Raw genomic sequence first — 15,862 nt, forward strand, 5'->3', positions numbered from 1 at the left:
TTATGATTTTTCTTTTTTTGTAGTGAAACTTGCAACAAATATCGAAAAGGACAATTTCTTATGACGTTGTCGATCCTCTTGACTTTTCCTCTAGCGCCACCAGCAGGTTTGAAGTTCTCACGTATAAATGCTGTTGAATATCTTAACATCCACTCGATGGATTCATGGTTCCCAGAGGATGACCTTTCCTCTAGCGGCAACACGACGTTGACGTTTGTGTTTTTTTTTGGTCGTATCGCTGTGAAACTCTCCGTTAAGGATAACTAGGTTTCAGCTTCATAATAAGTGCACACTATTTAGCATAAGTAAAGCATGAAAAAACACAGAATTCATCATTTATAAAGCATTATTCCAGTAATTAGTAACTCATTCATAAACACAGTTATAAATGTTTCATTCTTGATTAATAAGCTATGGTTTCCTACTTTATAAATGATGGATTCCACATTTGTAAATGAAGTATTAAGGACTTATAGATGATTAATAAGATCATTTGTAAAGTTTTTGTAAATGTTAAAACAAAATGCTACAATTCATGATTCATTTGGGAGTGACTACTCGTTAGTTAAGTAGTAACTTCTGAATTAATACTACTCAACTAATGCTAAATAGTGTGTATTTATTATAAAGTGCTACCGAAAACGTACTTTATAATATCACATTTAATATCCGCCAATAGATCCCCTCAACGCTGCTGCTTTAACTCGCGGCCCCCCTGAGAGCTGCTGTTCTACATTATTCAAAAAATACTTTTACAGTTCTTTGTTTTTACTGCTGAGAGAAAAACACATCAAAACAAAGTGCATGGAAAAGGTCAGCGGTCCGTATCGCTGCAGACAAACACTCTCAGACCTGGACCTCCAAACCAGACCAGAGACCACGGCGTCTAGACTTCAGGAACATCGATGGGCGACAGACGCATTCAGAGTGAGAGTCTGCCGGGCGCTGTCTCTTTAAGAGAGGAGCGTGCAGGATAATGCAGTGATTTAACATTCAGGGCTGTGATTAATCCTGGCAGACGAAGGGTTAAACGAGACACTGACTCTGCACTCTAGAACACTGCACAGAGAGAGGGAGGGAGGGAGGGAGAGAGAGAGCAACGCTGGAGGGGGGAGAGCGAGTCAAGAGTGTTCGCTGTGCATGTTTTGAAATCTCTCTCTCTCTCTCTCTCTCTCTCTCTCTCTCTCTCGCTCTCACACGATCGGGCCATGTGCAGCCGCCACGTCACGTGCCGCTGCAGAAATCATCGGAGCGAGAGAGCCAGCATGCAAGAGAAAGAGAGGGAGGGAGGAGGGAGGGAGGAGGGAGGAAAGGAGAGGGAGAGGAAACAGTGGAGATTACGGAGAGAATAAACACTGAGGCAAAAAAAAAGAAGAAAATTCTTCCGTATGGCAGAGCAAACATTGAGCTCGGAGGAGAATTTTAATGGAGGTTTAAAGCAGATCTTTGTGTAGCAGGATACATATGTATATATATCTATATCTCTCTCTATATATATACTATTGAAAAAAGACATAATACTGCTAATTATTCCCTAATAACTGCACAAATTCACATATCTGCCTGAGCGGCATGTCCAATAAGAATGTCCTGAATTCATCAAACCGAAACAAGCCGTCATAATGAATATTTGTGATCACCTGTCGGCACCTTCCAAAAATGCATTTGACCTTTTAAGAGCACGACCTTTCCTTGTCGACGTGCCGCCTTCGTGGCTTAAAAGCAGAATTACACCGACGTGCACCAAGTGGTGCACCACCACCATCATCATCATCATCATCATCATTGTCCTTTTTCCTCAGCGACGGCGTGCATCGTTTTTTGGGGATTTACTTTAAATCGTATTCGCTCTTCCCGATGTGCCGGATTCCGGCTCCTGTATTATGCATGGAGCGCGTGCGGCGGCCGATGCTAATGCGTGTTTCACGTTGAGGTCGTGTCCACGCTGACAACGGCACCATGGAACAAACAAACAGGAGAGACGAACGCTGGTTGGCGTGCAGCGGCGCAGCGTCTCTGGAAGCAGAGATGACTCTGACATGTGGAGTTGCAGCAGGATGAGGTTGCTGGGTTGCGTGTCCTCGTCTCACTGGTACCTGAACGCACCGCTGCAGCAACTCAGACCACCTGGTGAAGGTTGCAGGGAGATTATGAGCACGGCTAAAAGTCAGAAGCTTTGGCGTCACTCTAAGAGGTTTTGTGCTGTCGTTGCGTCACTCGACTTAAGACTTAACAAACAATATTAATACTGGGTTTTTTTCTGGTGAGGACAGGATTTTGTGTTTGACTGTATTATCGTTTTTTGTTGGAAAGTCTAACTCATAACACAGGACAGTGCATATTATATTTCATTATTTTATCAAATAAAATACAACTAAATACAATTGCATTTAATTTAATAGTATTTTTTTGTGTTTAATTGTATTTTTTTATTAAATTATTTTACATTTTTGTAAAAAAAATCAAAAAATGTTTTTGCATTTTTGTAATATTTCTTTTTTTAATTTAATTTAATTTTAAATGTAATTTTAAATTTAATTTAATTTTTAATTTAATTTTTAATTTAATTTTTACTTAATTTAATTAAATTAAATCAAATTGTATTTTATTTTCTAATAAAATTTTATTTTATTTTCTAATAAAATTGTATTTGATTTTATTTGCCTTTTACAAGACTTCATAAAATCCATGAAATAATGAAAAATAAAAATAAATAACAGGAAGCCATCCGTGGATATAAATAAATACATGAAAGCCAACGCAGGGATTCTACATCAAACAAAGTAAAGTATTTTAAAGCAGTAAAATTGTCGTACTTTGTGTAGTATTTGTGGAGCTCTGTGTCCAGCGTGAACAAACCGCTGAACTCCTGATGCAGAACTGAGTTATGAAGTTATGAGTTATGAAGTTATGACTTATGAAGTTATGAGTTATGAAGTTATGACTTATGAAGTTATGAGTTATGAAGTTATGACTTATGAAGTTATGACTTATGAAGTTCTGAGTTACGTGTAAACCCGCCAGTGTCTCTGAATCCGAATAACAACACGTGGTGACATAACTCCAGGAACAAGACTCCCAGGGTGTGTCACCTGAACTGAGTGTGTGTGTGTGTGTGTGTGTGTGTGTGTGTTTTGTGTTTGTTCACTGGGATTCTTGCACACTCATGTAAGCGTGCACGTGCCTGGCTGGGTGTTTGTTTGTGTGTGCAGAGGCGAGTTCGAGCCTGCTGCTTTGTGTGCGTGTGTGTGTGTGTGTGTGTGTGTGTGTGTGTGTGTGTGTGTGTGTGTGTGTCTGACGGTGAAACCGTGAACCCAGACTAAAACCAGATGTCTTAAGATGAAAGCCGAGAGAAGAAAACAAAAATGATCACGCAGCTCGCACAGAAATGTCTTTTATTCAACGCTGATTACTTTTCTTTTATTCCACGGACCAACATTAATGAAAAGGGGATTTAATTTAGGAGATAATGTGTGTTTGTGCTTCTTTAGCCCTGCTTTTAAAATATACAGGTCACTCCGTACGAAGTACATTAAAACAGTCAATAGTTTCACGAATAAAGGACTAAAGTCGTGAAACTAAACTATGTAAAAAGTCTAAATCATAAAAATAAAAAATCCCAAACCATGATGCAAACCAGTTTGTCCAGTTGCATGTGTGTGTGGGTGTGTGTGTGGGTGTGTGTGTGGGTGTGTGTGTGTGTGTGTGTGTGTGTGTGTGTGTGTGTGTGTGTGTGTGTGTGTGTGTGTGTGTGTGTGTGTGTGTGTGTGTGTGTGTTCGGCTGTGTGTTAATTAAACAGAAGATTAACCCAAAAAACATTCTGGTTTACATTTGTATTATTTGTTCTTATTCAGCTTCTTAAATATGCGAATATGTTTTTCTTGTGCCATTTTGGGCCTAAAAAAGAAAAAAAAAGGTTCATGGACCAAAACACTTAATTAATCAGACCAATAAATAATGAAAATACTCGTTTGTACTTTTGTTTGAAGGATCCCGTCGCTGCTGCTGTGTTCTAGAAGTATGGAAGAGGCCAAACATGGTGTGTTTACATTGCGGGGTGTGTGTGTGTGTGTGTGTGTGTGTGTGTGTGTGTGTGTGTGGGGTCGTCCCTTATGTAACACACTTCCTATATCACATTCCACGTGTGGTGAACATCCAGCGCACGTTTCTGCTGCTGCAGCGACAGCTAGAAGTGCTGATCTTTATCTGATCACCGCCGCCGATAGCAGGTTGTAGCCGGCTCATACTCATACTACTACTACTAGTACTACTACTACTACAAGTACTACTACTACGACTACTACTACTGATATAGTGTCGGTTCTATGACTGCTGACACTTGCTGCTCGGGCTACAAGTGTTGAGTGTTCAGTTCATGCAGCTGCTGCTCAGACGACTCCCATTACTGCGTGTACTACATGTACTGCTACTTCTATAAATATAGTCCTGATACTTCTAGTGATGAAAGTACAACTACTTCTACTTCTACTACTACTTTTCCAACTACTTCTACTACTACTTCTACTACTACTTCTACTTCTATTACTACTTCTACTACTTCTACTAGTACTTCTACTACTACTTCTACTACTACTTCAAGGACTGGCAGTCATTATTTTAGTACTGCTGTTAAGAAGATTGCCAGAACAGACATTGAACTGTTTCCTGCGGCCATTTCACTCATATAAAATAATAAATAATGCAAATATATATATATATATATATATATATATATATATATATATATATATATATATATAATAATGCTGAGTGTTGTTGGTTGCGTTAGTCCCAGCTGCACCTCATTGGCTGTTTGTTTTTGATAACCAGTGCATCTTTAAAGCATCGTGGAATTGGTGAGTTGGCCAACTAGCCAGTTAGCCGCTAGTTAGCCGCTAGTTAGCTGCTAGTTAGCTGCTAGTTAGCCGCTAGTTAGCACTGTCACTTCTTTCTCGTTCTTGTCGTTACTGCAACAAAAAAAAACTCACCTCAGTGATTCAGCAACTTTATTCCATACGGACGTTGAGCCTCAACGGCAAAAAGTAGACATATAAATGACCTTTAAATGACCTTTAAATGGCCTTAAAAGCACTGATACAAGCACAAGTGTCGATTACAGTAATCACAATAGAAGTATATTGTTCCCTCCATGCTTGTACAATTAGCATAATTGTCTCATTGTCCCATTTAATTGCGTTGGTTTCCCTTTATTACAGAAGAAGTTACTGAAACAGCTACTTGATGATGATGATGATGATGATGATGATGGTGACGAGGATGAGCTTGTGTAGTTCAGTGTGCGGACCGGAGGTGCATCCAGTGAACGTATAGTATAGTTAGATGAAGCGAGGCGATTAGTCAGGAGGAAGAGTGGCTCACCTGACTCTCAAACCTCGACCTCCCTCTATTTTCTGCCTCCGTGGGCGACTCTGCCCACGGAGGCAGAAAGATGATTCCTCCTGTTCGCTGAACACGCAGCAAAATGGCGGCTGGAGAGAGAAACCGTTTGATTTTCTTTCTTCTCTCTTGGACCTTTCTTTGCGTGTTTTTTTTCATGCAGTTTTCCGGGTTGTTAAGTCACAAATACATCGATCAAACTCATCAGCGTGCGTCTCCGCCCGAGGATCAGCGCTTTGCATGCTGGGATGGAGATTTGAGATGGTACGGCTGCCAAACTCATAACACAGCTGCACAGTGCATGTTATATTTAATTATTATTTTATAAAATACAACTAAATACACTTAAATTACATTATTTACACATATATATATATATATATATATATATATTTATTTTATTTATTTCACTTATTTAATTTATTTATTTTATTTATTTTCATTTATTTTATTTATTTAATGTATTTTATTCATGTTATTTATTTACTTTATTTATTTATTTACATTTTTATTTTTATATGAAGGTTTTCAAGCAGGAAAGTCCTTGAATTTCACCAAAGCGAGACCTTCAAAGACCTTGAAAGTTAAAGTAGTAGAATCAATGTTTCTGGCGTTGAGAATTAGCTGCTTTTTAAAACCCAAAATCGTTATATATATATATATATATATATATATATATATATATATATATATATATATATGCGCTGCTTTCAGCCGCTGATGGACGCGGAGAAACGGAGATCGACAGGCGGAGAGAAGAAGAAGAAGAACTCATAATCTCAGCTAAATTAATGAAAGCAGAGAATCTGAGAATCTTCGCCCAAATGGCTCCGGCTCACAGACAGGAAATGAAGCCAGGCGAAGCCGCGCTTGGCCGGCTGTTTACCCGGCAGCAGCAGTGAGCCGTGTTCTTGGATCGGTTTCAACTCTTTTTTTTGCCCAAAATGGTTGTTATTAGGACGCGGCTTTGGAGGGCAGACTGATCCGGGATCAGCTGCCGTCCAGCTGCCAGAGCGTCCGATGGAGCCGGCTGCAGTTCGCTCTAATGAAAGTCTTCGGGCTTCGCGCACAAACAGATGGACCGGAGGACGGATGGAGAGGAGGTGCTGCAATGCATTGTGGGCTGTAAAAAGTACTCGCGTCCAAAGCTTAAAATAAGATAAGTGCAGTGTGCAAAAAGAACAAACAGGCTGTGCTTATTGTGCAAATGCTCTTGAATTAAAAATAAATAATTCTACAACATGAACATGCATATCAAGAATTAATGTTCTTTATGATAATTTAAAAATAATCAAACTTTCCTTCCAGTTAGTAAAAATTCCATCGATGTACGAAACATGGATTTCAAGTTATTTATAAGCAGTATACGAACATGCATAAATTATTTATAACACACTATAATCTAGACGGTGTCATTCCTATCAGGCCTCCATGCCAAAAGAGGAGGAGTTATAGTGACAATAATACATAAATAAACACGTATATCTGCTTAGAACCACACGACAGTGCGTTATAAACTATTTACATGCTTACATTCTACCTTCATGAGATTGATAAGCGGCTGTAACTCCCACCGTTTGTTAGAAAAGATATTAATGATTTATGTCGGTTGTCAGGTTGCATGATGACAGAGGTTGCAGGACGACAGGTTGCATGATGACAGAGGTTGCAGGACGACAGGTTGCATGATGACAGAGGTTTTAGGACGACAGGTTTTAGGACGACAGGTTGGATGATGACCGAGGTTGCATGATGACAGAGGTTGCAGGACGACAGGTTGCATGATGACAGGTTGCAGGACGACAGGTTGCATGATGACAGAGGTTGCAGGACGACAGGTTGCATGATGACAGAGGTTGCAGGACGACAGGTTGCATGATGACAGAGGTTGCAGGACGACAGGTTTTAGGACGACAGGTTGGATGATGACAGGTTTTAGGACGAGAGGTTGCGTGATGACAGAGGTTGCAGGACGACAGGTTGCATGATGACAGAAGTTGCAGGACGACAGGTTGCAGGACGACAGGTTGCATGATGACAGAAGTTGCAGGACGAAAGGGTGCAGGACAACAGGTTGCATGATGACAGGTTGCAGGACGAGAGGTTGCAAGACGACAGGTTGCATGATGACAGAGGTTGCAGGACGACAGGTTGCAGGACGACAGGTTGCAGGACGACAGGTTGCATGATGACAGAGGTTGCAGGACAACAGGTTGCAGGACGACAGGTTGCAGGACGACAGATTTTAGGACGACAGGTTGCAGGAAGAGAGGTTTTAGGACGAGAGGTTGCAGGACGACTGGTTGCAGGACGACTGGTTGCAGGACGACTGGTTGCAGGACGACTGGTTGCAGGACGAGAGGTTGCAGGACGACTAGTTGCAGGACGACTGGTTGCAGGACGACTGGTTGCAGGACGACAGGTTGCAGGACGAGAGGTTGCAGGACGAGAGGTTGCAGGACGAGAGGTTGCAGGACGACATGTTGCAGGGCGACAGGTTGCAGGACGAGAGGTTGCAGGACGAGAGGTTGCAGGACGACAGGTTGCAGGACTCTGTCTCGTCAACACGCGTCTGCATTCGGCCGTCGTGACTCTTGTTTACGAGCCTGCTGATTGCAGCCGGGCACTAGGAGCCCCAAAAATAACTCAATACACTAAAGATGTTTTCCACTCGGGCCGAGGAGAAGCAACCGTAGAGGATTATAACTGCAGAGCGGAACGGTGCCTTCATGGCACACTGGAGGTTACGTAAAACCCAGCGCTCTAAACTGGGACACTCGGACGTATACTTTGCAGCGATGCGGAAAGTAGTGGACGTGGATTTATTCTCACAGAATGTACAGAAAGTGTCATCGCTTGTCATAAGAAGAACTCCACCCCGTCACACACACACACACACACACAAACACACACACACACACACACACACACAGATTGTGTTTACGTCCAATATTTTAAACTCAAAATGCCCGGCTCTTGTCGCTGCACTGCTCTGCTCGTTGCATATAGTCAAAGTGTTTTCTGCTGAATTTGGGAGGAGGGCAACGACCATCTACGTCAAATAGGCCCCGCCCCCTTCCCGCTCGCCATGCGGCGTCAGCCTGATTTCCCTGGTTGTGGTATCGTAGTTGACGAGCGTAACAAAAAAATGACTGGCGGCTCAAATCAGAAGCAAATCAGTGTCAGTTTGTGCTGCTCTGACATTTACTGGCTCACTAAGCAGCTGTGTGTGTGTGTGTGTGTGTGTGTGTGTGTGTGTGTGTGTGTGTGTGTGTGTGTGTGTGTATAGGAAACGTAATGCTGAATCTCTTTTCTGTGTTTCGCAAGTATCCCAAAAATCTTTCCTCTACCGTTTCAGTCGATATCGGTCACCAGCTCTGCGGTTATTTATAAGCCTGTGGCTCCACATTAAAAAACCAAACCAAAAAAAAAAATGTGTCGTTCAAATGCTGCCACAAAAAACTGTTCTGACTGCTGCTGGATGATTGCTCAGCTGACGCTGGTATTCCAGAGAGGAAACGTCTAGAAAAACAAAATAAATTTGAAAATAATTGTGTCAATAATTGCCTGGTGAAGAGATGGACTCTATTCTCGTGCTGAAATAAAGATAATGCAGAATATCTGCAGGGTGGAAGCACCGTGGAGGAGCTTTTACATCCTCTGCCACACACTTTACTAATATTACTTACTAATACTAAACTAAATTCCTGCTATTGTAACGTTTTGATTTATTACATTTGATTTATATCTATTTTCAACACACACGCGTGAGAAGTGCTGCCGCTACAGCGTGCCGGAATCCAATTGGCGGAGAAAAACATGGACGTCAACCAACCAGCATCATCTGCAGTCGTTCACCAGAGCTTTAATAAACCCAAAACAGGCACAAGATGTCTGATTCATGACCACATTTTCTTTAATTTCCTCGCTGTGGTTCAGATATGATCGTTTCGTTGCTCTGTGTTAGAGATGAGGGATGATTTTAAATGTTTTTCTTCCTCACACGGAGCGCCACAAAGGGTTAAACACAATCCTGATCTCCCCCTGCTTGCTGTACTGTAAATCCGGCGTGATGTGAACTCGCTGCCCCGCTCAGCTTTTCCCCCCTTCTGGCTCGAAACCGCCATCTGGTGGCGAGTCGCCGTCACTGCAGGAAACAACAGAGAGCGTTTCATTTATTTTTAAACAGAGAATTAAATGTGGGCCTCTTTCTCGGCTCGCTGGAGAGAGACAGAGAGTCCGGGACGTCTCACTCCGACACGAAGCCCTCGGGACACAAAGTCGTCTGTTACCGTGGGGCGGTGGGGCGGTGGGGCGGTGGGGGTAGTTTTCAGGGGCCCCTGTGCACGCGACCGTGACGAGGCCCCCGGTTACCCGCCGGCAAAGCGACCGCCATTCATCGCTATTGTGTCATCAAACACGGACGCCAACATATTGATTTATTTCTGTGTGTGATTTATAGTTTATTCATTGTTTGTATAGTTTTTTTAGACGAGTTTGCTGACTGTTACCCCAAATACATGAAGACCATGATGGAGATGGGGATGGGTTTGCATCTTTTTTTGGGGGGGTTTATGTAGAAAATGGCACAAATATGAGTTGAATGTCAATACTTTCTCCACTGGCTATGTTTATGCCCCAGTATGTAGCTGTTTATTCCCTTTTATGGGTCCTTCTACTCTCACTACTTTCTAATGTAAATATGAACAATAGTTAAAAAGATCTTTTCTATTTGAAAGTGTCCTCCTCACGTCCTCCTTTCCTCCTCACGTCCTCCTTTCCTCTCTAACGTCCTCCTTTCCTCCTCACGTCCTCCTTTCCTCCTCACGTCGTCCTTTCCTCCTCACGTCGTCCTTTCCTCGCTCACGTCCTCCTTTCCTCCTCACGTCCTCCTTTCCTCGCTCACGTCCTCCTTTCCTCCTCACGTCCTCCTTTCCTCCTCACGTCCTCCTTTCCTCTCTAACGTCCTCCTTTCCTCGCTCACGTCCTCCTTTCCTCCTCACGTCCTCCTTTCCTCTCTAACGTCCTCCTTTCCTCCTCACGTCCTCCTTTCCTCCTCACGTCGTCCTTTCCTCCTCACGTCCTCCTTTCCTCCTCACGTCCTCCTTTCCTCCTCACGTCCTCCTTTCCTCCTCACGTCGTCCTTTCCTCCTCACGTCCTCCTTTCCTCCTCACGTCCTCCTTTCCTCCTCACGTCCTCCTTTCCTCCTCACGTCCTCCTTTCCTCCTCACGTCCTCCTTTCCTCTCTAACGTCCTCCTTTCCTCGCTCACGTCCTCCTTTCCTCCTCACGTCCTCCTTTCCTCCTCACGTCCTCCTTTCCTCTCTAACGTCCTCCTTTCCTCCTCACGTCCTCCTTTCCTCCTCACGTCCTCCTTTCCTCTCTAACGTCCTCCTTTCCTCGCTCACGTCCTCCTTTCCTCCTCACGTCCTCCTTTCCTCCTCACGTCCTCCTTTCCTCTCTAACGTCCTCCTTTCCTCCTCACGTCCTCCTTTCCTCTCTAACGTCCTCCTTTCCTCTCTAACGTCCTCCTTTCCTCTCTAACGTCCTCCTTTCCTCCTCACGTCGTCCTTTCCTCCTCACGTCCTCCTTTCCTCCTCACATCCTCCTTTCCTCTCTAACGTCCTCCTTTCCTCGCTCACGTCCTCCTTTCCTCTCTAACGTCCTCCTTTCCTCTCTAACGTCCTCCTTTCCTCCTCACGTCGTCCTTTCCTCCTCACGTCCTCCTTTCCTCTCTAACGTCCTCCTTTCGTCCTCACGTCCTCCTTTCCTCCTCACGTCCTCCTTTCCTCTCTAACGTCCTCCTTTCCTCCTCACGTCGTCCTTTCCTCCTCCTTTCCTCCTTTCCTCCTCACGTCCTCCTTTCCTCTCTAACGTCCTCCTTTCCTCGCTCACGTCCTCCTTTCCTCCTCCTTTCCTCCTTTCCTCCTCACGTCCTCCTTTCCTCCTCACGTCCTCCTTTCCTCTCTAACGTCCTCCTTTCCTCCTCACGTCCTCCTTTCCTCGCTCACGTCCTCCTTTCCTCGCTCGCTTTTCTTGGATTTCGTGTCGTTTCAGTGGCGTGCAAAGTGACCTTCTGGTGGCTGTTTGTATATAAACCATCAGAGGACTGAAGAGTTTCAAGTTCAAACCAACAAGCAAAACTCCAAATCAAGGGTGTCTGCAGCCGCGCTCGACCTCCGACCTTCCTCTGACCTTCCTCTGACCTTCCTCTGACCTTCCTCTGACCTTCCACTGACCTTCCTCTGACCTTCCTCCGACCTTCCTCTGACCTTCCTCTGACCTTCCTCTGACCTTCCACTGACCTTCCACTGACCTTCCTCTGACCTTCCTCTGACCTTCCTCTGACCTTCCACTGACCTTCCACTGACCTCCGACCTTCCTTTGACTATTAATAGATTCGCAGTTGTGTCGTGCATCTCTGCATCCACGTCTGGCACAAAGGAGACAGTTTGGCAGCTTCCTTTATGTATATATATATATATATATATATATATATATATATATATATATATATATATATATATATATATATCCATATATATATATGTATGTATATATATGATCTATATATATACATAAAGGAAGCTATATATACATGTATAAATATCGCTGGCGTTTGTTTTTATTTTATTTTCACTATTTGTTTTATTGTGTTTTTTATTCCTCCATCTTCTAATGTGTTTTTACTGTGTTTGTTTAACTGTACAGCACTTTGTGACCTCTTTTGTCTGTGAAATGTGCTTTATAAATAAAAGTATTATTATTACTATAGTCTATATATATATGAGAGGAATTTAAGTTTTGAGGTCATCTGAACATGTGAATGACCAACAAGCTGTATAATAAATATTGTATAACTATACTTTAAACATTAGTAGTTATGTAATGAATGTCATGTGATTATATTAAGAAAGGTAAAGTTCTTTTGCATGTTTTTTAATAAATGAAAATAAAACAGCACAACTCCAATATGGCTGCCAGAAGGTGTGTGTGTGTTGTGGGCGGAGCTTCACAGAAACGGTTTGGAATAACAAACTGAGTCTCTCTCTCTCTCTCTCTCTCTCTCTCCAGGTGGTCGGGCGGTGCCTCAGGACCAGTCCCCCACGTCTACCTGCCCTCCGGGACCCCCGGGGCCTCCGGCGGCGGGGGACTCCAGCGGCAACAGCAGCGACGTCTCGGTGAACTTTGACCCCGACCCGGCGGACCTGGCGCTGTCCAGCGTGCCGGGCCAGGAGGCCTTCGACCCGCGGCGGCACCGCTTCTCCGACGAGGAGCTGAAGCCTCAGCCGATGATCAAGAAGGCCCGGAAGATGCTGGTCCCCAATGAGCAGAAGGTACTACATCTCCCACAGTCCTTTGCGGTCCCACGGACCACAAAAAAAATACATAGATTCTGACTGAAAGATACGTGTTTTTGATGGCCAACGAGCAGATATGTGTGTTTTTGTTTGTTTCCACTCTCATATTCATGAATGTTTCAGGAAAAACACAAGATAAGTTGCACAAGATAAGTTACACAAGATAAGTTATTTGTACCAAAGCTGCAAAAAATATCCTTTATTATTGTCTGTAATTTGAATATAACCTTACTTTCTTAAAATAAGACAAAATAATATAGATTTTATGTTATATTGCTTTGCGTATTTTATTAAATAATTATTAAATCATGTTTTATTTAATAAAGCTGCCTTGTTGTTCAAAATATGAAATAATTTACAGAAAGGTCCTGAAATTAGTGATTTATATTAGAAAGAAATAACAGAAAATAACAAATTCATTAATGATGAAATAAACAAGTAATAAATGCACAAAAAAACAGCCGCAAATAAAATCGGATAGAAGTGGAATCACAGAAAAATAGAAAGTTAAAATGACATTTCAAATGTCAACATACGCTTCCAAACTGCGAATGTTTTGCAGAAAGATTTCATCTGTATGAAAAATAAACGATCTCTTGAGTAAAGTTAAAGATGAGGTTTGCTCTGCAGCTCCTCCTGAATTATATTTTACATCCATCTCTTTGTTTAATACCAACCCTCCGCTGAAGAGCAGGAAAATATGTCGAGGATCCAGGAAATACGTCTTTAGCAGAAAGTGCATGATTTTGTGTTTAAAGTGGGATGGTGTCAACGTTCCAGTTGAGACTCTGAGGACGACCAGACGCCGTTGGGCCTGCAGTGATTCCACCGACATTAATCTTCTCAGATACAGATCTCTAATTTCAATCTGGACTCTTATTTCGCTCTCCGGTCCAAACGTTGAACACAACAGTCTGTTTCCACTCGTCCTCTCACGAGAGCCTCATCGTCTTCAAGCTGCTTTCATGTCCCAAAAAAACAACATCGTTCAACCCAGAAATAATACGAATATCTTTATTATTCTCCATCTTACCTTCGTCATCCTAGAAGGGGAAAATTATTTGATCAAAGCTTTGGTGCCTGTCTCTTTAAATGTGTTTCTATCTGCTAGCTGTGTTGTTACACGTGTTGGGTGTGTTACGGTTCTGATGCCACGGCCACCCACGAGAGGAAGGTGGCAATGAATCCTCATTCATACGATGGAAAAAGTCATCAAAACATCCAGAGAACCGTCATGAACCATCGCTGCACTTTATCTTACTGCAGCTAGGACGTGAGATTATTGGAAGTAGATAATATAGCTAATCATCCAAGGGACCCCTGAGGGCATATTTGCACAATATGCATTAATATATAATTGTTATAGTAGGTTCAATATGGAGGATGATGATTTATGTCTGATTTCTGTCTGTGTTTTTTGGTATGTTTTCTGTCTGATTGTTCATGTATTATTTTTTTATTTATTTAGTTGTTTGTTGTCTAGTTTGAGGCAATGTGTAACCTGCATACGCAATACAATGATTGAAAGAAAGAAAGGAAATAGCTCATTTGGCTACATTTCCATTTATGTTTAAAGACAACTGGATAGGTCGTTGGAGGCGGAGCTTTCCCGTTAGCCCCGCCTCCCGGGCCTCACATAGGATGGAGGGACCTTTTAAGACTTAATTATTTAAATAATGGGAAGTTGGTTTACGGCGAAAGAAATTATCGTAATAGATGTTCCCAATGTAAGTCTATGGGAAAAAGTAATTCGCGGCCGCACGTTGTAATTCCTCCCTTTGGCCACTATGTTGAATTAGCTTCATCGGTGATTGTGTTCCTTTCCTGCCACCTTCCCTCTCACCACATATCTGACTCCACACCACTCATCACACTCTCTCTTCTTCTTTTCGGTTGTTGTTGTCTCTCCCTCCCCGACGACAGGACGACAAGTACTGGTGCCGGCGCGTGAAGAACAACGAGGCGGCGAAGCGCTCGCGGGACGCCCGGCGGCTGAAGGAGAACCAGATCTCCGTGCGCGCCGCCTTCCTGGAGCGGGAGAACGGCGCCCTCCGCCAGGAGGTGGCCGACATGAGGAAGGAGCTGGGCCGCTGCAGGAACATCATCAACAAGTTCGAGAGCCGGCACGGAGACTTGTGAGGGTGGAGGAGGAGGAGGAGGAGGAGGAGGAAGAGGAAGAGGAAGAGGGAGGAAGGGGTAAAAGGGTACAAGGCAAAACCCAACAACAGCAGCACTTTAGTTGAAGTGGTGAGCGGAGATCTGCAGTGAGCGCTTTGCGACACCGGGGGCGCCAACACCCCCCCCCCAAAAAAATTAAAGTGCGTCCCGACAGGAAAAGCACAGCGACGCCATCTTGTTTTTTCTTCTTCACCCGCCCCCCAGTTTGACTCTCTTTGTACATGCTGCTTCGCCGTCTCCACTCAATGTACCGTTTCGCCGTCGCGTCACCTCGGCAGCTTCCACGCGTCACCCCTCGGTGCTGTTGCTTTTTTTGCGTCCCCCCCACCCCCCGGTGTCGCACGGCGCTCCGCTCCCAGCAGGCAGTGCGTCCCGCGGGTTCAAAACAGGGTGTCGAGTTCACACTTATGCCAGTGAAGTCTCACTTTTTAAGCTCAAGGCACGGATTCAAGCCAGGGGGGGGATTGGAGGGCAGATGTGTAATTTTTTTCTATAAATAGGACGAAAAAAAAACATGTATATTTTTGAAGTGGGAAGGAAGGCAAGACTAGTCCAGCAAAAATGAGGAAGAGGAGGAGGAAGAGGTGCGGGGTTTTCGTCCATAACGCAAAGAGATTTTGACAAAGGATTATTGTATATTTTTCTATTAGCAGAGATAGTCAGGAGGAGGATTTTGGAGATAATCTTTTGTATATTTTATATATGGGCGGGGAGGGGCTGCTTAGCTGGACAGTCACACGGGGGCCACACGGGGGCCACACGGGGGCCACACGGGGGCCACACGGGGGCCACACGGGGGCCACAGGAACGCTCGTCCCCTCCCGGACGCTTATCGCAAAACAACAGATAATCTATTTTCGATTTCACCGAGCTGGTTGAGTCGCGCAGGCCGGAGGCGTAACGGAGAATGTATCACGGTTGAATC

The 15,862-nt window shown here is 43.7% G+C and overlaps 1 protein-coding gene across 1 annotated transcript in view; it reads left to right on the plus strand.

Moving 5' to 3' along the window:
* Positions 1-14,898, plus strand: part of dbpa (D site albumin promoter binding protein a) — a gene marked incomplete at both ends in the record, with an annotated part of 28,054 nt that extends 13,156 nt beyond the window's left edge. Inside the window, 2 exons of the mRNA XM_079231864.1 lie at positions 12,473-12,735; positions 14,683-14,898. Coding sequence (XP_079087990.1) covers positions 12,473-12,735; positions 14,683-14,898 — 479 coding nt within the window. The remainder of the gene's footprint in view (positions 1-12,472; positions 12,736-14,682) is intronic.
* Between the last annotated feature and the right edge of the window lie 964 nt (positions 14,899-15,862).

This window comes from Taurulus bubalis, assembly GCF_910589615.1.
Source record: "Taurulus bubalis genome assembly, chromosome: 16".
NCBI lineage: Eukaryota > Metazoa > Chordata > Actinopteri > Perciformes > Cottidae > Taurulus > Taurulus bubalis.